This window comes from Pan paniscus, chromosome 7, assembly GCF_029289425.2.
Source record: "Pan paniscus chromosome 7, NHGRI_mPanPan1-v2.0_pri, whole genome shotgun sequence".
NCBI classification, from domain to species: domain Eukaryota; kingdom Metazoa; phylum Chordata; class Mammalia; order Primates; family Hominidae; genus Pan; species Pan paniscus.
Genome location: NC_073256.2, coordinates 36,153,244 through 36,177,836, shown reverse-complemented (window position 1 = coordinate 36,177,836; position 24,593 = coordinate 36,153,244). Strand labels below are relative to the sequence as shown.

General features: G+C 38.7%; 1 protein-coding gene across 7 annotated transcripts in view; it reads left to right on the top strand.

Moving 5' to 3' along the window:
• The window catches only part of MTUS1 (microtubule associated scaffold protein 1), a 111,924-nt gene that overhangs the window by 52,564 nt on the left and 34,767 nt on the right, over positions 1-24,593 (top strand). For 5 of the 7 annotated variants that reach the window (XM_055116306.3, XM_055116304.3, XM_008977317.5 and 2 more), the window contains one exon: positions 18,839-19,053. In XM_055116306.3, coding sequence (XP_054972281.1) covers positions 18,839-19,053 — 215 coding nt within the window. Of the gene's footprint in view, positions 1-3,521; positions 6,127-11,277; positions 11,424-18,838; positions 19,054-24,593 lie in introns of those variants that run through there. The other 2 variants (XM_008977318.5, XM_008977319.5) reach the window with 2 other exon arrangements.

Below are 24,593 nucleotides of genomic sequence, written 5' to 3'. Positions count from 1 at the left end.
ACCGCACCCGGCCAAGCTATCTCCACCGCATAGGACAGACACTCCCAGAGCGGCCGTTTATAGACCTACCCCCAGGAATGCAATTCTTTTCCTAGGGTCTTAATATTATATTCCTTGCTAGGAAAAGAATTTAACGATATCTCTCCTACTTGCACGTCCATTTATAGGCTCTCTGCAAGAAGAAAAATATGGCTGTATTCTGCCCGACCGCGCAGGCAGTCAGACCTTATGGTTGTCTTCCCTTGTTCCCTAAAATCGCTGTTATTCTGTTCATTTTCAGGGTGCACTGATTTCATATTGTTCAAATAAACATTTTGCAATCAGTTTGTTCAGTTAATGCAATCATCACAGGGTCCTGAGGTGACATACATCCTCAGCTTACAAAGATAACAGGATTAAGAGATTAAAGTAGGACAGGCATAAGAAATTATAAGAGTATTTTTAGAGAAGTGATAAATGTCCATGAAATCGTCACAATTTATGTTTCCTCTGCCGTGGCTCCAGCCGGTCCCTCCATTCGGGGTCCCTGACTCCCTGCAACAATGGTCATTGCCACATTACGATAGCCAGGATGTGGGAACAACCTAAACGTGTCCATAGGATAAAGCAAATATGGCATATATGTGCACTGGAGTATTATGCAGCCTTCAAAAAGAAGAAAGTCCTGCCATATGCTGTGATACAGATAAAGCTGGAGGACACTATGCTAAGTGAAATAAACCAGTCATGGGGCAAATACTGTATGATTCCACTTATAGGACGCATCTAACATAGTCAAAGTCAGAAACAGAGTAGAGTGGTGATTGCCAGGGAATGGGAACTTGATGTTCAATGGTACAAGGTTTGTTATGCAAGGGCAAAAAAGTTTTCGAAATGTTTGTTACAGCATTGTGCCTACAGTTAACAATATTATATTGTTCTTTTAAAATTTTGTTGAGAAGGTAGATCTCATTAAGTGTTCTTGCCGCAATTAAAAAAACTAAACAAAAAGAAAGGGAAAAATAAGTGGATGGACAGAAAGGAAATATATGAAGGACTAAGGAATATATGAAAAATGTTTACCAAATATGAGTTAAAATAATGTGCTTTCAGTTCTTGCTTATTTCTTAATGGTAGCACCTGGTACTGGCGAAGAATAAGAAACAGCACTCATATGTACAGCTCCTTGGTAAATTACAGCAGCTGTAGCAGAGAGCAAACACCTTCCACCCGGGAATTCTGTTTTTCAGAATTGGTTCTAGGAAAGTAATTTATTTACTTATTTACTGCTTTTCAGAATTGTTTACAATGGGGGAAAATTGGAAACAATCTATATACCTTACAGGAATTAAGTTCGTTGACATTTTAAAGACATTTTTGAAGCCATTAAAATAACAATATAAATGCTTATTTAATCCCATGGAAAGATAAGTGTGAAATTTTTAAGTTTAATAAGTTTATTAAGCTTATATTAAGTTTAAAAACAAATTGGAGAGCAGTCTGATGTGTAAGTAATTTAAATTGAAAAAAAAATTCTGGCCGGGTGCGGTGGCTCACGCCTGTAATCCCAGCACTTTGGGAGGCCAAAGCAGGTGGATCCCAAGGTCAGGAGATTGAGACCATCCTGGCTAACACGGTGAAACCCTGTCTCTACTAAAAATACAAAAAAAATTAGCCAGGCGTGGTGGCGGGTGCCTGTAGTCCCAGCTACTCAGGAGGCTGAGGCAGGAGAATCACTTGAACCCGAGAGGTGGAGCTTGCAGTGAGCCGAGATCACGCCACTGCACTCCAGCCTTGGCGACAGACCGAGGTTCCGTCTCAAAAACAAAATTCTACAATGAACATATGAGGTTTTGTTTTTTAAAAACAAACATTGTACGTGAATTAAAAGCATTACTGCTTTTAATTTAAACTCTTATTTTGCTTATTGCAAAATAAAAGGCAATGTCACTGTTCTTTGAGAGCTTATCATCTTACAGGTGGGTGGAAGTTGATTGTTTTTCTAATTGCTTTGTGTTAATTTTTTGATAATTACAATTTATCTTCGTACTGAGGAAGAGGATAGTGTGGAAAAATTGGGCCTTAAGTTGAAGTTTCTACAACTGGAATAGAGAATTGAACTTACTACATTAAAGACTATGAGGAGTAAAATGAAGAAAATGTTGCAATTAATGCTGTGTTAGGGAAAGTAAGGAGATAAATATAAAGATTAATATTCCATATTAGGCTAAGGAAGATTGGTTGGATAGAGATGCTTGAATCTCCGCACAAGTCACTTGGTTTAAATTTTAATCTTCTTCCTCATTCTTTATGATCATTAACAACAACAAACAATAACAGATAAATTGAAGGCATTTTGTAGCATCTAAGCACCCCCATACAGATTATGCTAGAATCTTGTCTAGAATCATGACATCATTGTTTTCTAAATCACTGATTTAAAAAAACACATTTCTATGCAGACCAGTGGCATTTCTGTTTGTTTGAATATACTGTGATATTACAACATACTGAGTTATGAAACATTCTGTATCATCCTCTTTTGTTATTTAAGCCTTAGTATAGACTTTACACATCGTTTATTTTTCTTTGTGTCATTATGAAAACTCGGCTCATTTTGTAGGCTTTCTATAAAATTATTCTAACACTTAAAGTTTTTAATTTTTTTCTGGCTTCATGATTTTTGAAAAAAAAAATTAGGAAAATACAAAAACATATAATAAAGAAAAAATAGAAATCCTCCCTCTTCCACCTCCCAGAGCATTGGTGACATTCTGGCATGTTTGCTCCAATATACTTTATCCTTTTTGTTTAATGTTGAGATCCTACATTGCATAAAATTTTAAATCATGTTTTTGTTTTCCACTGACATCCTAACACAGGCTCTGCTTCATAAAGACTCATCTTTTTTTTTTTTTTTTTTTTTTTTTTTTTTTTTTTTGAGGAGTTTTGCTCTTATTGCCCAGGCTGGAGTGCAATGGCGCAATCTCTGCTGATTGCAACCTCCATCTCCCGGATTCAAGCGGTTCTCCTGCCTCAGCCTCCTGAGTAGCTGGGATTACAGGCCCCTGTCACCATGCCCAGCTAATTTTTTGTGTTTTTAGTAGAGACAGGGTTTCACCATGTTGGCCAGGCTGGTGTTGAACTCCTGACCTCAGGTGATCCCACCTGCCTTGGCCTCCCAAAGTGCTGAGATTACAGGCATGTAATCTCACCACCGCGCCCGGCCCTTAAAGACTCATAGCTAACTTTTACAACTACAAACTGTTCTACCTTAGGCACTAAAATTTCCTCATTTTTTCCTCTACTGTCCTCGGTGATGCCTATCTTTTCCTCTTAAATAAAGACTTTTTAAAATAACAAAGACGCTTTTTTAAGGTACTTCTCACATTCGTTCAATTTCAGAAAATATGGAGTTCCTAAGTGGTAACAGATGATCAAATAATCAAAGAATTTTTTGGAACCAATTTTTTATCTTGGCTCCCCCCAGAGGCATATATAGTATAAAAATAGTTGTGACCTGAAAGTAATTGCTTATCCAGTTATTTAAATGAGCAAACGTGAAGTGTGTAAGAGAGTGCTTGGAGCAGTAGATTGTAAGCGATGGCCATTTGTTTATGGACTGCCAGGGCAGCTCCCTTGCTTTGGTGCACTTGTGCGTTCACGGCCACCAGGAGGCAGACTATGTTTGGGAAAGAACTGAATTTAGTTTATTCCTGCAGCTTCTTGCTCTCCTGTTAAGAGATATCATTAACAATGTTTATTTTCAATATGTGTGGTTATAGCTTAATGTAATTCAAGTAAAAATGTTAATGAATCTGATTAATCAGTGATTAGATTGTAGTTTCTTCTTTTAGAGAGTCTAAAGAACTTCTCTTTTAACAAGGATAATTTAAGGCCAGGTGTGGTGGCTTACCCCTGTAATCCCAGCACTTGGGAGGCCGAGGTGTGTGGATCACCTGAGGTCAGGAGTTCGAGACAAGCCTGGCCAACATGGTGAAAACCCGTCTCTACTAAAAATACAAAAATTAGCCAGGCATGGTGGCGGGCGCCTGTAATCCCATCTACGGAGGCTGAGGCAGGAGAATCACTTGAACCCGGCAGGCAGAGGTTGCAGTGAGCAGAGACTGCGCCATTGCACTCCAGCCTGGGCAACAAGAGTGAAACTCCATCTCAAAAAACAAACAAAAAAGGATAATTTAGAATTTGCAGTTACTGAACAAACAACAAACACAACCAAAAAAAAGAAAAACCACCTCCTACTATATGGAGTGGTGGCATGTCTGTTTTTAATCATGGCAAAATTTGACTCTGTTCCTCTGTTTGTTTTTAATGCTGATTGGTTTCTTGGTTTTTACAAGGTTTGGGGAGGTAGAGGAAAAGGTTGTGGTATATTTTTAGTATGTAGAATCTGGAAGGAAAAGGTGTTCAGGTTTTTTAATAATAAACTGGGATGAAGTAAAAGGCAACACCTAGAAGCAGCTTGCCTTGATTTTAATTCCTTGATCATTTAGCTTCAGTTGCCGTGGTGCAATGTATTTAGCAGGTTTTTCGTCAGTGTTTGAACTAGGTGTATCTTTCTCACAGGAACCCTGGACAGGTTACTGGGTCTGTCTCTCTTGCTGACAACCTCTAAAATGGCAAGTTGGGGGCTTGAGTGAAGAGGGAGGGGGCTTGAGGGAAGAGAACTTATTTAAATTTTCTCTTCCTCCCTCTCTCTTCCCTGCTTCATACCCTACTCTATAGAATTTCTAAAAGAACTGCTTCCTGCTAGTTTTAATAGCACTTAATAGTGTTATTTATGGTAACAATTCTGCATTTATTTCTGAGTCTTATTTTCTAGGAAATCTTGGAAACAGGCATAGGACATTTTTAAAACATTGTTTTGTTTATAACATTTTTAAAAATGTTAAGCGCTCAGGCTGTTCGTGGTTTAATGGAATTAGCTTAAGTGGGCATATTGTTGTTGTTCATTCTTATACCCATATCTTTGTTTTTCAAGTTCTTTCGGTTTTTGCTATCGTGTTTTAACATACTTTTACAAGCCACTGTACTGAAATGAAAATTAGTAGATAACTGGCAAAAGATACTCATAACTGTGCCCTCCTCACACTCCTAGTCTTGAAAGACCACTATAAGAGACCACATGATGTTCTATAAATGCAATTACTCACGCAATAAATGTAGTCTTTAGAATATGCCTATCTGATGGACTATTCTTCTGGAACTCTGATATTACATCTGATAGAGAAACCGTATTAATCTTTTACTGTTGATTATTTGTGAGGTCCTCAGCATGTGGGAATTAAAGTTGAACTTTAACCTGTTGACAATCTGTCATTAATATATTAGAATAGAAATTTTCTTAAATACTGTAGTTGAGAACATTTATTGCCTGAAGTCTTTAAAAAAAAAAAAACTTTTCCAAAATACCAGGTTTAAATGTAGTTTACATGTAAAATATCTAGAGAAAAAATGCTCATGTTATCAGTGTGAATATAAGGAGTGAAAAATGTTAAAATCAGGACACAGTTTACTTTCAGGAAATCCTAATTTTTTTCTAATTATGAAAGAAACATTAGGCACTTGAAGTAGTTAATTTCCCCTAGCGATCTTTCAAGTGGTTACAGGATCTGTGACATTATTGGTTGTTCTGTAAAGCTCCTGAGACCACCCACTTTCTCCTCCCTTTTACCGTCTCGGATGAAAACCATAACAACTCCACAAGCATGCACAGTGTGATGTGGTTCAGAGGCAGCTTCTAGACCTGCAGGAGGGAGATTGTATTCAGAGGGAGAGCATCATTTTGGCAACATCTGAAAGTGAAAACGGAAGCCAGAAACACTTGGCCAGCCCTGGGGGATTTTTTTCTTCTATGCCTCTCTGGTGGAATGACATTTGCTGTGTAGGCATCTTTCCTCTGACTGTATTTCTTGGCCTTGAAGAGTACTGAGTTTAAAAAGACAGTATGTGACAGTCCACGGAAATTGCCTCTTCTGTGAAATCTCGCCACCTGCTCCGAAGACATGTTGTTGTCTCCCAAATTCTCTTTATCCACCATTCACGTACGACTGACGGCCAAAGGATTGCTTCGAAACCTTCGACTTCCTTCAGGGTTTAGGAGAAGCACTGTTGTTTTCCACACAGGTCTGTCTCGCATAGATCTCTGTTTAGTGTTGCACGGGGGATGTCTTCATTAATTTGCAGATGTTTATCAGAGGTTTTTCCAAGGAGACAGATAATTGGAGAAAAAAAGCTCTCTCTAATGAGAGATGAGGCTTAATTTAAAAATTGTTTTCTGTTGCTTCAGCACAAGTGCATAGTACTTTTACTTTTGGCAGCAGATTGTTTGTGTTGATGGAAGGCAGAATTGTTGCCTTGGTGTTCCCTAGCTCTTTTCTCCATCACCAGCCAAATGTGTGAAAATCAGCACCTGTTAAGTTATATTTTACTTCCAGTGTTTGGGAAATAGGACACAGGTAAATTTAGAAGTATATTTCCTGTTTGCCTGTGTAGATGAGAAGGTTCCCATCGTTTTTCATTGGATAGTTTCTCAGTCAGATTTGACAGTTAATTTTAATATGCTAAAAGATTTCTGTATACTAAACACTTCTGACAGAAAACATCCTAATGGTTATGGGGAAGTAGTAAGTGAATCACAAAGCTAGTTTTCCAATCTTCATAATAAAAGTGTGTATAGTCTCAAAATACTTCCCCTGAGGTTTATGTTTGTATCTGCTTATTATTTTCTGTGCCTAAGATGAAAATAAATTTAGTATATATTTTAGGCACGTGGTGACCTGTCTGCTCACTTTTAGGGCATTGGGTTGGCCTACGTTGCCACTTTTGTCCTAGACGATTTTACAGCTACAGTAAATTAAATCAATTTTATTCTGTAAAATATGTTAGCTGGGGTGCTTTTATATTTGTTTTGGGGCTGAATAGTGTTAGGTGTCACAGGAATGTTTGATGAGGATGTAAATAGATTTTTTTTTCTGTTTCATGTGCATGTGACCCCTCGTGTTTCTTATTTTCCACTTGGCTCATCTCTGTCCCTGGTGATTTGTTTTCAGCTGACTGTTTTTAGTTTTCCCAGAGGCATCTCCCTTCTCTGTGGGAGAATTCTCATTTTTTCCAGCGCCTCTCTCTCGTGTTTCGTAACTCCCCTTGACCTGTCATTTGATTTTGCCAGCCTCTCCCTTTCAGTCTGAGCTGACGGAGAATTCTCATTTTTTCCAGCGCCTCTCTCTCTCGTGTTTCGTAACTCCCCTTGACCTGTCATTTGATTTTGCCAGCCTCTGCCTTTCAGTCTGAGCTGACAGTAAATGGGGGAGGCAGCGAGGAGGAGGTCAGCAGTGGCCCTCCTCTCCCAGCTCAGGGCTGCTGCAGCCCTTCCAACTGAACAAATTAATAGGGGGGACAAATAACAAAGGGTACCCTACATTTGCAATAATTTGTGTGATCTAAAGTAGCTCCAAATAGCTTTTAAAGAGTTCTTTTAAAAATACTGTAATCCACGCTCCAAGTTAAAAATCAAACAGTATGGAAGGTTGTGCAGTCCTAGGCAAGCCTCTCTCTTACCCAGAGTCCCTGCCTGCTCTCCGTGGAGACAGCCGCTCTCAGCTGCTTGCATAGTGTTCTTGCACGTTTCCAGTCACATGTAAATCTATGCAGGTCTTTTTTATTCTTTTTTGTTATACAGAAATAAAAGCGTACTATATATTCTATACCTTTTTAAAGTTAATGTATTTTAGATTTGCATGTCATCACATGTTTATCTACCTCATTAAAAAAAATAGTTCTGTAACATTCCATTATTGGGTAAGTCATGATTTACTTAACCAGTGCTCTAGTAGTAGACATTCTAAGTTGTTTGTAGTGTTGTTGTGAAGCAGATAGCTTTCCAAGACAGCTTAAGCAAATGACACAAGGCTTCTATTACCAGAGTTTAGTTGATAGTGATGTATTGGACACATTTTATTTTCTAAACTTAGGTAAAACTATTTTCTGTTTATTTGCAGTCATAATTTTTTGAGCTAGAGTTCACATAGAGGTGATCTAATCTGTCTTATACCAGGAAGTCTGAGGCCCAGAGAAGTGAATTCGGTTGCCCAGAGGCACACAGTAAGTGCCAGAGATAGGACTAAAACCTGGGACTTCTATTTAGAATTTTTGGCGTACATATCTTCCAGCTGCAAATTTTGCTGTAATTTTGTTACATCCAAGGAATAGCAGGGATGGAGAAAGTGTTTTGTGTGTTGGAGGCTTTTAAAAATCATGTAAGGAATATAATTCTGCTTACTCCCAATATCAATCTTTGATGGGCTTATCCATGTTATGTCATTTTAACGTCCGAGAAATCGTCCGTCAAGTGGGTAATTCATGCCGTCGTGGTGACTCTTATCTGAATGGACTGTCAGCAGTAACTTGGGTTTGTATCCTTAGTGAAGGAAGTGGTGTTGGTTGCCTCAGTGCAGTGGTGTTGACCTGGATTCCAAGAGGCCTGGATTGTAGCCTTGATTCTGCTGGTGACCGAGTGAATAGCCCTGTGCACCTAACCTCACACGGCTACAAAATAAGGGAATCACAAGAGATGACTTCCAGGTTCCCCTTAGCCTCAAAATCTGTGAATTTCTGGCTGAAGATTTGAAAACCCTCAGTGTATTACTCTGCTTGGAAATTCATCTTATCTAAATGATTTGTCTCCTTATTTTTTTACCTCCTAAATTCAGTTAATACTCATGAATTATCTGTTTCTTTTCATGACACCATGTGTCTGGTCATCAAACCCCACCTTTGGTTTTTGTTGTTTTTTTGTTTCTTTGTTTGAGATGGAGTCTCGCTCTGTTGCCTAGGCTGGAGTGCACTGGTGCTGTCTGGGCCCACTGCAACCTCCTCCTCCCAGGTTCAAGCAATTCTCCTGCCTCAGCCTCCCGAGTAGCTGGGATTACAGGTGCCCACCACCATACCCGGCTAATTTCTTTGTATTTTTAATAGAGATGGGGTTTCACCATGTTGGCCATACTGGTCTGGAACTCCTGACCTCAGGCAATTCGCCTGCCTCAGCCTCCCAAAGTGCTGGGATTACAGACATGAGCTACCATGTCTGGCCAAACCCCACCTTTGAATCATTACTTGTCCTGATTTATCCACAATCAATTGGTTGAAAACTCGAAGACTCCATCATTTGAAATCTTGATTTGTTTTTACCACCTGCCATTACCCTAGTTCAGGCATTATTATGTTGAAGCATTGAAACTGCTCTTCCTGGCTGGTGCCAGTGGCTCACACCTATAATCCCAGTACTTTGGGAGGCCAAGGGAAGAGAGTCACTTAAGGCTAGGAGTTTGAGACCAGCCCTGGAGAGTTAGTGAGACCCTGTCTCTATTTAAAAAACCACAGACAAAAAATTAATAAGTAAAAAGTGGCCAAATATGAACACTTTTGTATAATAAGTCAAAAGTAGCCAAATATGAACAGTTTTGTATAATCCAGCCTAAGATGTTGACTGGGCTTTCTGAAGAGCTTAGTATTTGGTCTGTGCCTCCAGCCTTTCCCTTGCTTCTAGACTGTCTTTCACATTACAGATTAATTCATTCGTTTCATAAAGAAGTACCCGTTAGATGAGTACTGTGTACCAGGCATAATGGTAGGTGCTGAAAGTATGACTGGGACTAAGTCCCACATGGACCCTGCCTTCACACAGCCCACTGTTTAACAGAAGGAGACAGAGCACCAGTTAATAATGCAGGGTGTGGACTTGTGCCCAAGCAGCTCTTAGCAGGTGGAGGTACCTTTAATCCAGGTCCTCCAGTAGAAGTGCCTTTTAAGTTGGGTCCTCAGGAAATGGAGAATTTACCAAGAAACAAAGTGTTTCCGACAGAGAAAACAGCATGTAAAAACCTTGAGGGGCTTGAGGAAGGGCTCCTTCAAGGAAACAAAAGAGTTGTAATATTTCTGAGCATAGAATGTGGTGGGACGGGGGCTGGTCATTGTAGAGATCCGGCCAGAATAAGCTTTCTCATTGATCCCACGCAGAGGGCACTGGGCACTCTGATATATTATTACTGGGTGGTATCCATCACTGGCAAAGCGTGTTGTTGGATCGAGGTTATCTTTCCTCTTTAAACAGGGGAGAGGAGGGAAAGAGTGAATTTGTCAGGAACTGTGCGTGATGTTGCAGGACATTAGGCACAGATGAAAATCTAAGAAGTCCAGTGATGACTTCACTGACATGGAGAAGGGTCAGCAATAGTCTTTTTACCAAAGTATTAAACTCGGTCTATTTCAGAATTCTACCTCAACATATTAGTTCTATTTTTATAATGAGTTAGTGGAGGGAAAAGACTTTCCTAAGAAATATTCCCTGCCACTTAGCATTCAGTTTTTCTATGAAGGTGGAAATTCTTGTATTAATTGCTATGAAGAGTGCCATTTGAACCTCACAGGTTAATTTCCTTCTTGACTCCAGTGAAGGCAATTCAGTACGCTAAAGACAGAATTCTTTCTGCTGAGCTAGTGACATTAAAATTGATTACTGCAGCGCAAGGGAGGAACATGTGTACGTACATATCGAGGGATGGCAGAGGTAGTATCAGAACAAAATATTTCCATTTACTTATGCCATTTTATTTTATTTTGAACTTTTAGGTTCAGGGATACATGTAAAGGTTTGTTAGGTAAACTCATGTCACAGAGTTTATTGTACAGATTCTTGTACAATAAATAGTTTATTGTACAGATGATTTCATCACCCAAGTATTAAGCCCAGCACCCAAGTTATTGTTTTCTGCTCCTCAACCTCCTCCTACCCTGCACCCTCAATTAGACCCCCGTCTGTTGTTTCCCTTCTTTGTGTTCATGAAGAGAACCGTTTTAAAGAGGTCTTCAGTAACAGGCAGGCAGAATGTGAATGCGTTTGTTTAATTAGGATGAAATTCATCAAATTATGTTCTCGCATTTGGTATTCACTTTTGACTCTTTTTAGATGGAATTAACAGCTTCACTAAGAAGCAACTTGTCTCACCTGAAGAAAAGCAGCTTTGAGGTTGTTCGGTGGCTCTGCCGTGTCAGGAATCCTCATCTCTGCTGTCTTCTTAGCCGTGTCCTCATGATTGTTGCCTCATGATCTCACAGTAGCTGCTCCAGGAAGGAAGAAAAAGAAATGAGGAAGGGGTGGTGCCAGGTCGCTTAAGCTTCCGTCTCATTGGCCAGGTCTTAAAATGTTATAAGAGCTCTATTGGAATATCTGCCACAGAGAAGGCAGAACAGGTATTTCTCAAGCGGATGTTGGCTGATTATAAATGAGGGGAGTGTATTATTTAACAAGTTGGATCTTGCAACAGGCCTTGCTATTTTTTCTCTATTCTATGCGTTTTGGAGGGGCATTGATTACCTGTGTGTAATGGTTCCATTAAACTTTCAAGTTGTTTTGTCGTTTGGACGTAAGTCTTAACATTTGATTTTTGATCTCTTGAATGAATTTTCAGTTATAAAATACATTGGGAAGAATGTATTCAACTTTAAATGTGGCTTTTGTATGCTTAATATGTTATTAGCGCATTTATGGATGTGTTATGGATTAGGAGGGCATGTATTCATGTACTGTTAAGGTGACAGTAAGTAAACTTCAATTTCTCTTGTGTTTTTCGTACTACAAAATGTAGACGTCAATGAAGCCATATTAGAAAGCTTCCATTAAAAAAAACACATATATTAGAATTTGCGTGTGAAAAGGTAAAATTCAGGGATTTGTAGAATGTAGAAGAAATCAAAAGGACCAAGATGAAGAAGAACGAGAGATGTAGTCTTTCACTGCCCCTTAGTTATCTTACTGTGAATCCAGATTCTTCCTTTCAGCCTCCTTGAAAGCAGTCATGAAAGATTTTGCTGGCCTCTTGCCACATAGACAAGCATTTGCTAAGAACTGGTGTTATGAATGGCATGATGCTGAAAACGTTTTGTCGTGGATTGATTCCAAGCTTCGGTAGCTGTGGCGGTTTTAGAGCTGTAGCTTTGCCGTGACATGAATATCTGCCCTTTTGTAGTTACAGCTTTCAATTGAAGAAGACAATAAAGTGTTGAATGGCAAGTTTTGCTCACAATAGGTAAGATTTTGATAAGTTTTTAAAAGTGAGATGTTGAAAGGGACAGTATGTCCTAATTTGACAAGTTTCAGATAAGTAGAGTTTTACTACACTAAATTATGTTTTAATGTAGTATCTACTTTTACACAAAAATGGAAAGTAAGTAAGAAATTACGGTTTGGAGTTGCATTCAGAATGGGAAGGATAGCAGTGTTTTTCCTCAAGAGACACTGGAGGAATATGGCAAGCTGTATATAAGTAAATACTTGTTTCGTTAGAACGATTTATTCTGGTTAATTAATAGATAAGTACTCTATAAATTAATATATATTATGATGCTTTTTATGAGCTTTAAAGCCTCTTTCAGAGCTAAGAATAATATTTTATTAATAGTATATGCATATTATTTTCTTAGAAACACAACAGGTGTGATTTTAAAGGTATCTAATTTTGAATATCATATTTCTGTATTTATCTTAGGCAATACTTTGGGTCATCTTAGTACACGAGGGTCCTTTTTATAAACATCAGCAATTATGTGGCTCTGTGGAAAATTAAGACTAATAGAGCTTTCTTTTTGGGTGAGAGATTTGCCATTTTTCTCCCTGGTGACCTGAGTCCTAGGCACGTTTCTTCCAAATTGCTTGTCGACAGTTTAGTATTTTGAGAATGATGTTCTGTTTTTATTTATTGTTTGTATTATAAATATTTCTAATGTTTAATGTTTTAATTGGCTATTTTAATTTTCATTTCTGTTATAAGATAGTCTGTGTTTTTCTTTTCCTTTGGGAAGATACCCAGCAGTGGGATTGCTGGGTGAATGGTAGTTCTATTTTTAGTTCTTTGAGGAATCTCCATACTGTTTTCCATAGAGATTGTGCTAATTCACATTCCCACCAACAGTGTATAAGCATTGCCTTCTCTCCACATCTTTGCCAACATCTGTGGTTTTTTGACTTTTTGGTAATAGCCGTTCTGGCTGATAGGAAATGGTATCTCATCGTGGCTTTCATTTGCATTTCTCTGACGCTTAGTGATGTTGAGCATTTTTTCGTATGTTCTACTTTTTCCATATGTTGGCTGCTTCTGTGTCTTCTTTTGAGAAACATCTGTTCATGTCCTTTGCCCATTTTTTATTGGGGTTGTATTTTTTCTTGTTAGTTGCTAGCATTCCTTGTAAATTCTGAATATTAGATCTTTGTCAAATGCATAGTTTGCAAATATTTTCTCCCATTCTATAGGTTGTCTGTTTCCTCTGTTGACTGTTTCTTTTACTGTGGAGAACCTTTTTAGTTTAAGTCCATTTGTCTATTTTTGTTTTTGCTGCATTTGCTTTTGAGATCTTAGTCATGAATTCTTTGCCTCGGCCAATGTTGTGAAGAGTTTTTTCTAGTTCCCTCCCCCCACCCAGGAATTTTTATTTTTTCAGGTCTTACATTTAAGTCTTAAATCTGTCTTAATTTTTGCATATGATAAGAGATAGGTCTCCAGTTTCTCTGTTCTAATTTTCCCAGCACCATTTATTGAATAGGGTGTCCTTTCCCCATTGTATGTATTTTTGCTGACTTTGTCAAAGATCAATTAGCTGTAAGCATGTGGCTTTATTTCTGGGTTCTCTGTTCTCTTCCACTGATCTATGTGTCTATTTTTAGACCAGTGCCATGCTTTTTTGGTTGCTATAGGAGAGAGGCAATGCCTTCTTAAAAGTACTTCTGAATGTGGTGAATTTATATTAACTCTTCTTTGAGTTAGGAGTCCATTTTAGGTACATAAGAGTATGAGAAATTTGGTTTTTTCCTGCCAGCTATATGGAAAATAGTTTAGGGCAAGTTTGGACTGTTGCTTCAGGAAAAATTTTATAAGCATAATTAACCCAAACAGGAATTTTTTATATGAATATGCTTTCTATTCTCTAATCTGCTTTTAATGTGAAGAAGAGAAGTAGAACCCTTTTTGATATAATATGAGCTATTGCAACGAATTCTACCAATATAGTAATGAAAAGTTTAAATGGTGAGGCATCCTAAATCCTCCTCCCACCCTCTACAAATAATTGGGCTTGGCTTGGGTTTTTTTGTTTGTTTGTTTGTTTGTTTGTTTTTGAGAACGGAGTCTTGCTCTGTCACCCAGGCTGGAGTGCAGTGGCGTGATCTTGGCTCACTGGAACTTCCACTTCCCGGATTCAAGTGATTCTCCTGCCTCAGCCTCCTGAGTAGCTGGGACTACAGGCAGGTGCCACCACACCCAGCTAACTTTTTGTATTTTTAGTCGAGATGGGGTTTCACTGTGTTAACCAGAATGGTCTCAATCACCTGACTTTGTGATCTGCCCGCCTTGGCCTCCCAAAATGTTGGGATTACAGGTGTGAGCCACCGCACCCAGCCTGGCTTGGGTAATTCTAAATGTCTAAACACTGTGCTTTGCTGAGCTTAAAATTTTCCATTTTCAGTAAATGCCATGTCTACCTAGAAATAGAAAAATATTATATGTAAATAGAAAAATATGTCTCTTAAATTATTACTGTTAACTCTTTTAGCATAAACAGCTAATGAACACTAGAAAACTTTATACAAACATAAACTAATAATTGACATGAATGGTAACTTTAAAAAACTGTATGTAAGATTGCATAGGCAGGATAAGCACCTGCCACCAGATGCTGGGGAAACTGACTGAAAGAACTTCTGTGTCGGTGTCCCTATGAGGGCTTTTAGATGTGTACAATTAGATTAAGGCAGAAAAAAGGGAATTTTCTGTCTGTCCATGCCGCTAGCAGAGAGAGACCCCTCACTAGCTTCTGAGTTCATAACCTATGTTTTGTCAACCCACAAACGTCGGTTTTTAATGCAATATGTTGTAGAAAGTACTTACCATCCAGTCAGTGACTGTCACCTTTATACAGATAGGTTGAAATTTGGAGTTGAAGAGCTGAGCACTGGAGAAACATGAGTCAGCAGAGATCTTTGGTGTCTTTGTGCCTCTCTGAGCAATACCACCCTCTTACGTGATACTTCGCCTGTCCCCGCAAAGCACCAGGGCAGGTGCACACCCACCACAGCAGTGCCCTCATGGTAGATTTTAATAAATATATTTCATGAGTGAGTGAGTAGGTCAATGAGTATACACAAAAGTGGACAACGTTCGTTTCCAAATTCTGTGTTTAGTTTGTGTTTCACAGAACCCAAGGCAAACTCCGTCAGTAGGTCTGGTCTCTAACTTGATTTTTATAATTGGAAAAGCCAGCAGATTGAGGAAGTGTGTGGCTTGTTCAGCCTAGAATGAATGTGTCCTCAGCTGCTAGTATGTGGTTACGGTTAGTCCATGTCTTAATGGGTAGGTTTTTCTCTCAAAATTGTTTTTGGTCTTGGGATTTAGAGGTCTATTTGCCTAAGTGATTTGAGCCTGAGAAATGGGCATCTTCCTCTTTAACCAACTACTTTCTTTAAGAAGATGATACATGACTTCATTGCACTAGTTTTAAATTTTATTAAATTGAGGTTTCTGAATAGAAAGAACAAAGATAGCCAACAGGGTCATCCAGCTGCTTTCCAAATGAGCAAATGTCTTTGGTTCTGGCCTTTGTTTTCCTGATGGAGGCTGCCATTTCATTAGAATGAGTCCCAGTAAGGCTGGATCACAGCTGATGGTGGTAATTATCTTGTTGAGATAAATCTGAATCGTTATAGAAGTTGACATTTAATTTTAAGGTTTCTGATTAAATTGGCCCTTTAAAATCAGAACATGTTCTGTTAATAGGTACAGTAAACAAAGTAATTTATACTTTTGTATAAAAGCTTTGTTATCAAAACAGTAACATGCTAATAAACAAGGGTGAGAGCAAAGTTTGGCTGATATTATGCTAATTTCACGTAAGTAATGAATCCTGCAGGATTTAAGGGAAACCCCTGGCTTTTCAGTACTGTGAAGTACCTGTTGATGAGCCTTGGGGTTTTGAGCGTCATTGCAGATTTTTGCATCATCTCTGATCTTCAGCTGAGCCAGGAGTGCTGAGAGTGGGAAGCATGTGGAAACTGGGTCATCGGCTGCCATGCGGTCACACTTCATCCTTAGGGAGCACAGTATATGGAGCGGAAGATTGTGAGTGCACAGCACGAGTTTCCAGCTCCACGGAGAGGGCAGTCTGTTGGCTCATTTGCTCTCATTTTAAAATTTGAAGACGCGTACTCTTAGACGAATACATCAATGTGTTCTTTCCTCCTTAATCATAAAGCTGTTCTGAGTAATCACTTACAAACCCTGCGTAATGTTTAGATTCCTGTGTAGTTTCCCCAAGGAAAAATTCTGCATAGACTATTTCCTTCATAGCTAAGTATTATATAAAAAATGTATGTCCTCGAATTTCACTTTAACTGTCTGTTAAAAGTAATTTTATTTACTTCTTATATTTAACTTTTGAATAGGTAATATATTTACCCCATGGTTAAAAAGTATAAAAAATGCTTCAGGATACTTTTTAGCTGTCTGATTGCTATTACCTTCCCTTCAGAAGTAAACATTGTTAGTACAATTACATGTATTCTGTGATATTTTTGTTACGGATTTATAAGCAAAAAGCAAGAATCTTGAAGAATATTTTCTCCAAAATATTAATATAAAAGACTCAACTCTCAGATTTTATAAATAATTATAAACCAACAGTTTTAAAGCTCTGAAATTGTGTTACAAATAACATTGATTAGCATAGAAATTCTAGAAAGAGAGGCAAATGTTACTCAGGACTCAGGAAATGATAAAGCAGTTATCCATAAATGAATTTTTAAGTAAGTTTTGGTAGGACATATACAAATGATATCAGGAGAATGAACTGTGTCTATATTTGTTGCAGTAAATTCTAGATAGTCAAAGAATTTGAACATTTTTGTTTATAAAGTTATATAACACATAGATGTTTATATGTAGGTTTGTTAAAATGAGTTATCAGATAATGGGCTTATATGTATTATAGCAAGATATTATTACATTTGTTGCATAAATATTTATTTTTATGTATGTCATATATTACATCACCACCTAATCCGCTTTCCAAAATGTGTGGGAACAGAAGAGGCTTAGCATCAGAGGCCTGAGTTCTGACTTTGAATCTGGATTCCCACAGAAGTTGTCTACACCCAGGGAAGACATTCACACCTGTGAGCCTTCTCTTCCCTATCTGGGGTTCTTGGGAGGATGAAAAGAAAGGGAAAGTGAGAGCACATGTGATGAGTGAAACACTGTGGAATTATTATGTGTTACGTGACAATTTCTAAAAACATTTAGGAAATGACATGAAAGAATACTAATCTCATGGTCAAATATTTAGATTATTTTTCATTAGTATGTAACTAATGATTTGTTCTTCCTTCAGGGCTGTAATATTATGATATTAACTTGGCTATTTTCTACATCTATGGAAGTGACAATTATTCATAAGCTACTACTAATAATTGCTAATAATAAAGAGTAATGGATAAATGCTTCCTCTCATCAAGTATTACAGAGACACAGTGGGACAATGGATATTTTAGTGATTTTAGAAGTGAGAATTATCAAGTATTAATACAAATATGACTTATTTAACCATGTAATGCAGCCATAGAAAATAAGAGCCTTTTTTTCCCTGTTTTTAACTTAGAGTTTATTCAATATATTTAGCCATTTGTTTTTAGAACGTGAGTACTGATGTTTCTTTAAGCAATCACTGTAGTAGCTTGCCTTTTCCTGAAAAATTAGAGACAGTAATTACTAAATTTCTTTAAAAGTTGTTTCAGATTTGCTACCACAGAATGTGGATGCTGTAATGAAAGACTGTTAGAATAAGGAAACTTTTTTTTTTTTTTTAGTTTCTTGTGTCTTTTTTCCAGATTCACGTTTGTTTGGATTACTTGGCTTGTTTATTTCAAGAAGCTAAGCAATTGATGTCCTGTTTTTCCATTTCTGTTTGATATTCAAAATGACACATTTGGAATGGTTCCAAGACTGAACAGTTTTTTATTTAAAACAGAGTAATACCCAGGGCACCATTGCACAGGAAGGGAATAATCACTTAGTGTGGCATTTTGGGTGGATTTGGAGTGTTAGCATGTGCTTTAAAAAAAACTGTGTAAGCCATTATTACTACTTGGGAAAAAAGACCAACAAAGCTTGTGTTCGACAGAAAATGGAATAGTATAGTCAACAGTATATAGTACTCCTAACAGTGAACTTAAAGAGGCAAAATCTGAGTATATTTTTGATGTATGTTATGATTTATTAGAGATTAGGAAATGACTCATCTGCAGTATAAATCTGTGTAATGGCTAGGCCATCATCAGGGAAAAGATGAGAGATTTGTAGAAAATGTATGGGAGGAGAGAAAGGCATTTAATTTAAAGTCCAGTGATTTGTGTGTTCCTTTCAGCATATGAGATCAGAAAAGTCAGGCTTCTCTTCAGTCAAGGTTTCTCTACCAATTTAACTGGAAAATGAGAAACGAGGAGAACAACATTTTGCACCCAGTTTTTGTGTTTCTGGGTTGCCAAATCCATTTGTGTCATGTTCCTAATTCTCTGTTCCGCATAAATCTTTTAAAGTCATAACTGAAGCCACGGTCCCTGTTCATGAATTCCAACCATCTAGATCTCCGATTCATTCCAGTTCTCATCCATAAGCATTCCTTACAGCAACATAACTTAAATGCATTTCTGGGGCTTATCTGGTTGTTTTTGAATCCTTGTGGTGGTGATTTTAAAAATTAACCTCACCTATCTTTGTACCTATGTTAATTCGTTTTGCAGTTGAAAAGAGCAGGCAAAAGAATCCTCGAAGCTTATGTATCCAGACACAGACGGCTCCCGATGCGCTGCCCCCTGAGAAAACACTTGAATTGACGCAATATAAAACAAAATGTGAAAACCAAAGTGGATTTATCCTGCAGCTCAAGCAGCTTCTTGCCTGTGGTAATACCAAGTTTGAGGCATTGACAGTTGTGATTCAGCACCTGCTGTCTGAGGTAAGGAGGTGCATCCTAGAAAGAGCCTTTCTACTTGAGGTCGGGGGAGCACGGGGAGGACTTGCTCACACGCTCGCCTTGGGAATATCTAGGTAAATGATGGGAAAGATCTGGTGTCATTCATCCCATTACATTTTTGTCAGTTCACCAGATACTTGAGTCGGTCTCTAGCAATTTGGGATGGAAACATTTTCTCACTTCCTTTTTTTCCCCTAGAGTCTGTTGGTTAGAATGGCAACAGCAAAAAACATAATTGCCTCTTACGCCGGTGTATGCGTCTAGACCTAAACTAGCATTAGCATTTTTTTCACTCAATTTGTGTGTTTGTCTGTGTGTAGCTTTTCATATCACACTTAGTTTAATGCTTTGAAAAATGAGGTTAGTTATATTTATGGATTAAAGAGCACTTTTGAGTTAACTCCCTGAATCATATCTGGGGATTCTTTCTGAAAGTTCCATTTATTCCTAAAACAATCTATGGTGCAACAAAAGCAAAGCAGATTTGCCGTGTTGTTACTTTTCCCTAATATTCTTCAGGGATGTTATTTCAAGAACTGAAATTCATTGAGAAAACCAAGTTTATATCAACATGTTACTGACGTAGCAATAAAAGGTGTAATTATCTCAGGGGGCAACTGATAAGAATACAACTTGAGCTCTTTAGACATTTTTTTAATCACCGTTTTAAAGATGGCTATACATGATAATGCAAAGGGGGAAAAAAAAGACTGGCTCAGTACTGTGGCTCATGCCTGGAATCCCAGCATTTTGGGAAGACGAGAAGGGAGGATCGCTTGTGGCCAGGAGTTCAAGACCAGCCTAAGCAACATAGGGAAAAAATAAAAATTAAAAGCAAAAAGAAAACTGTTCAGTTTGGTTGTTGTATAGGTTTGTTCAGATCAGCAAACCTGTCCTGGTTTCATACAGAGGCCCCTGTAATATGGCTGCCTTTTTAGGGAGTGGGGAGAGAGAGAAGTGGATGAGACTTCGTCTGTGCCTTGGAGAAACTACCAGACTAGTAGGCAGTTTCAGTGAATTCTTTTTTTTTTTTTTTTTTTTTTTTTTTTTTTTTTTTTTTTTTTTGAGGCGGAGTCTCGCTCTGTCGCCCAGGCTGGAGTGCAGTGGCGCCATCTCAGCTCACTACAAGCTCTACCTCCCGGGTTCATGCCATTCTCCTGCCTCAGCCTCCCGAGTAGCTGGGACTACAGGCACGCACCACCACGCCCGGCTAGTTTTTTGTATTTTTAGTTTTTTGTATTCACTGTGTTAGGCAGGATGGTCTCGATCTCCTGACCCTGTGATCTGTCTGCCTCGGCCTCCCAAAGTCCTGGGATTACAGGCACACACCACTGCACCCAGACTCAATGAATACTTGATGAGTATTTTACAGCTTTCTTGAGATGTTTTTGTTTTTGTTTTTGTTTTGAGGGGAAGACGGAGACTACTTAGGGTTTTAGTAACGGTAATAGTATATGGTATTTTTGTTTCTCTTTCATTTGTAAGAAAGGAATCAAGAGTGTGTTTATATAACCAAGTAGGCTAACTAGAAACCGTATACTATCAAATGTGGGGAACAATTAGTTTTTATGTTTAGAAATAAACCAATTATTTTATTTTATTATATCTAGCCTAATAGCCCCCATCCTCAACTGTTTTCTCTCCTTTCATCCTCCTCATGACGTCAGTCAAGTCCTGTGAACTCTCATTTCACAGTGCTTTTCCCCTTCCTATGTCTTTGCTATCCCCACTCAAGCCATCCTTGCTCAGACCCTGGATAGCTTCCACTAGATCATGATAGCAACTTTTTATTTTTATTTTTATTTTTTGGTATGGAGTCTTGCTCTGTCACCCAGACTGGAATGCAATGGCGTGATCTGGGCTCACTGCAACCTCCACCTCCTGGGTTCAAGTGATTCTCCTTCCTCAGCCTCCCGAATAGCTGGGATTACAGGCACCCGCCACCATGCCCAGCTAGTTTTTGTAATTTTCTAGTAGAGACAGGGTTTCACCATTTGGGCCAGGCTGGTCTGGAACTGCTGACCTCAGGTGATCCGCTCACCTCGGCCTCCCAAAGTGCTGCGATTACAGGCGTGAGCCACCGCGCCCAACCTGTGATAGCACCTTTTTAACCAATCATTAGGCTTGTACTGTTTCTCCCCTGTAATCCATCCCAAGCACTGCTGACAGCGTCCTCTTACCAAAGCATCCCACACTGCTGATTAAATCTTCCAGTGGTTCTCCCTTATCTACAGCTGATGTGTCCAGTAGTGTGGTAGCCACTAGCCATATGAGACTGAGCATTTGAAATGTAAATCCGTTGAATTGAGATGTGTGGTAAGTGTACAATACACTTGGATTCCAAAAACTTAGAATGAAAACAAAGGATGTAAAATATCTCCTTAACAATTTTTATATTGAATATATTGAAATATTATTTTATATATGTATTTGAGTTAAATAAAATACATTATTAAAATTAGCTTCATCTTTTTCACCTTTTTTCAACGTGGCAACTAGGAAATTTATAATTACGTAACTCACGTTATTTTGTTTTGGGGAGTCTGGTTTTCAAGTGGTGCTATAAGGCTCTTTATCATTTGGCAACAACTGCCCCTTTTAATGTTATTCTCATGCCCAGATGCTGTAGCTGTACCTAAAGAGATGGAGGAGAAGCAAGAGGGATTTATTGAATACTAGGTTTGAGCAAAACTAATTGCGGGTTTGCCATCATGCCAAAAGCTACAGTTACTTTTGCACCAGCCTAATATTTACTAAGTGCCAGATATTCTTACTTACCTTATTTAAATCCTCACCAAAGACACGAGTTGGAATTTACAAACATGAAAATTGAGGCATAGAGTTAGGTAATTTGCCTGCTATCAGACAGCTAGCAAGAGGAGAACCAGGACGTAAACCTAGGTCTAGGACGCTGTCAACTAAAAATGTCCTGTAAACTTCCTGTACGTCATCCGTTGTTCACATATCATTACTGGGTTGCTGTCCTTGCCCACAATACCTACATGTTCAGATCGGTTTTACAGCAGCATCACATCACCGCTTGCGTTTAATTTACATAGATTCAGTACACAAACAACTAAAGGAAGAAAAATGCAGGCCGGCCGCTGTGGCTCACACCTGTAATCCCAGCACTTGGGGAGGCCAAGGCGGGTGGATCGCCTGAGGTCAGAAGTTCGAGACCAGCCTGACCAATATGGTAAAACCCCATCTCCACTAAAACTACAAAAATTAGCCATGTGTGGTGGCATGTGCCTGTAGTCCCAGCTACTCGGGAGGCTAAGGTAGAAGAATCACTTTACTTTGAGCGGTGGAGGTTGCAGTGAGCCAAGATCGTACCACTGCACTCCATCCTGGGCAACAGAGCGAGATTCCAACTTAAAAAAAAAAGCAAATTAAATGAAGAACACAAGTCCACCTTGTATTCCCCCCAGTGAACGAAGGCCCGGGAGTCAATTTGAGATGAAGGTCAGGAGTCCACCCTTCCTTCACGTGTCTGCTCAGTCCCTGAACTCCTCTTGTGGCGTGAGCATGCTATACTCTCTGCGATCTTAGTGTTTAAAGATACTTTTCCCTCATACAACCTGGCCTCTAAACACAAGCCGAGGCCTTTATCAGGTGCTCAGTTATAGAGAGTTGATCCAACACTAGAGGAAAAAAAATTCACCGGATTGGATCTACAGAGAGATGCATTGTCCACAAACATGGCAAGCTCCTAGTGAATTTCCCAGACAATTGTACTGTGTGTGAATTTCACCTTATACCTAAATTTAGGTTCTGACAGCCAAGGAATTGTGACTGCACTGAATACAGCTCCAGAACCTGGTTTTTTTTTTTTTTTTTTTTTTTTTTTTTTTGGAAGACAGTGGCTTGCTCTGTCACCCAGGCTGGAGTGCAGTGGCGCAATCTCAGCTCACTGCAACCTCCGCCACCCGGGTTCAACCAGTTCTCCTGACTCAGCCTCCTGAGTAGCTGGGATTACGGATGCGTACCACCATACCCAGATAATTTTTGTATTTTTGGTAGAGATGAGGTTTCACCATGTTGGCCAGGCTGGTCTTAAAGTCCTCAACTCAAGTGATCCACCTGCCTCAGCCTCCCAAAGTGCTGGGATTACAGGCATGATCCACCATTCCCAGTCCAGAACCCACTCAGGAGTGATTTCCTGGCCTTCTAGATCTACGTTCTGTCCCCCTCTGGATTCCAGGAGCATATATGCTTCTCTTTCTTTCTATGTGTTATATTAGAGATACCGGTTTAATGCTTGTTTTTGCTTTTTAAGACAGGAAATTTACTGAGGGCAGGATCTGCATCTAGTTCTTTCTTATGAAACCACCCCAGCAGCTTTAATAGACAACACAGTATATATGTGAGTGAACATATGAACGGAGAGAATGGAATTCCAGATGTAGGATGAGCGTAAAGTCTTATGTAAATGTTCTTTGCTCTCTTTATTTTATAATCAGTAAATATTTACTGATTGTGTAATGTATACTGAGTACTATTATAAAACAGTTGGAGGCTAGGCATGGTGGCTCACACCTGTAATCCCAGCACTTTGGGAGGCTGAGGCGGGTGGATCACTTGAGGTCCAGAGTTTGAGACCAGTCTGGCCAACATGGCGAAACCCTGTCTCTACCAAAAAATACAAAAATTAGCCAGGCGTGGTGGCATGTGCCTGTAGTCCCAGCTACTCAAGAGACTGAGGCATACGAATCGCTTGAACCCAATAGGTGGAGGTTGCAGTGAGCCAAGATCGTGCCACCGCACTCCAGCCTGGGTGACAGTGAGACCCTGTCTCAATAAATAAATAAATAAATAAATAAATAAATAAATAAATAAATGAAATAATAAAAATAGTTGGAGAAAAAAAAATCATGGGTAAAGTTAAACAATTTTAAAAACTCCCTTAACCTTTTAGTTCCCATTCCCATTACAGAAGTATATATACTGTGTTTATACACACACACACACGCACGCGCACGCACATGCATATGTATATAAAATAGATACAGATACACATTGTATACATATACATTATGTATGTATTTTATATACATGATATACCTATACATTGTATGTCTATGTATTTTTATATATGTATAATATATAGGTATTGTGTGTGTGTGTATATATATATTTTCTGTTATTGCTAACCTTTTCTAAATGGCTTTAGAGCCTTAGATTATGGGTGAAAATGGTTAAGAGACTCTTGCAACTACCATGCTTTTGTTGCAAGTCTACTTAGTAACTATAAGTTTCCCACTGTAGTGGCAGACATATTTCATTACATATCAGACATTCTGATGTCTCATGAATCTGAGAACTAATGTCACACTCTGTTTCGCAGAAGACACACTAAAGTTAGTTTAGTTTTTTTCTAATTCTTGGTTTATCCTTGCTTAGTTAGACGGTATTCTGCACAGACAGCCAAAGTGAACAACAGTATTGATGGTAGTAATTAAGCTTCTTCCTAAAAGGGTCTATTGGGTGGCTTTCTAGGTGAACTGGAACAGGGCTGAGGT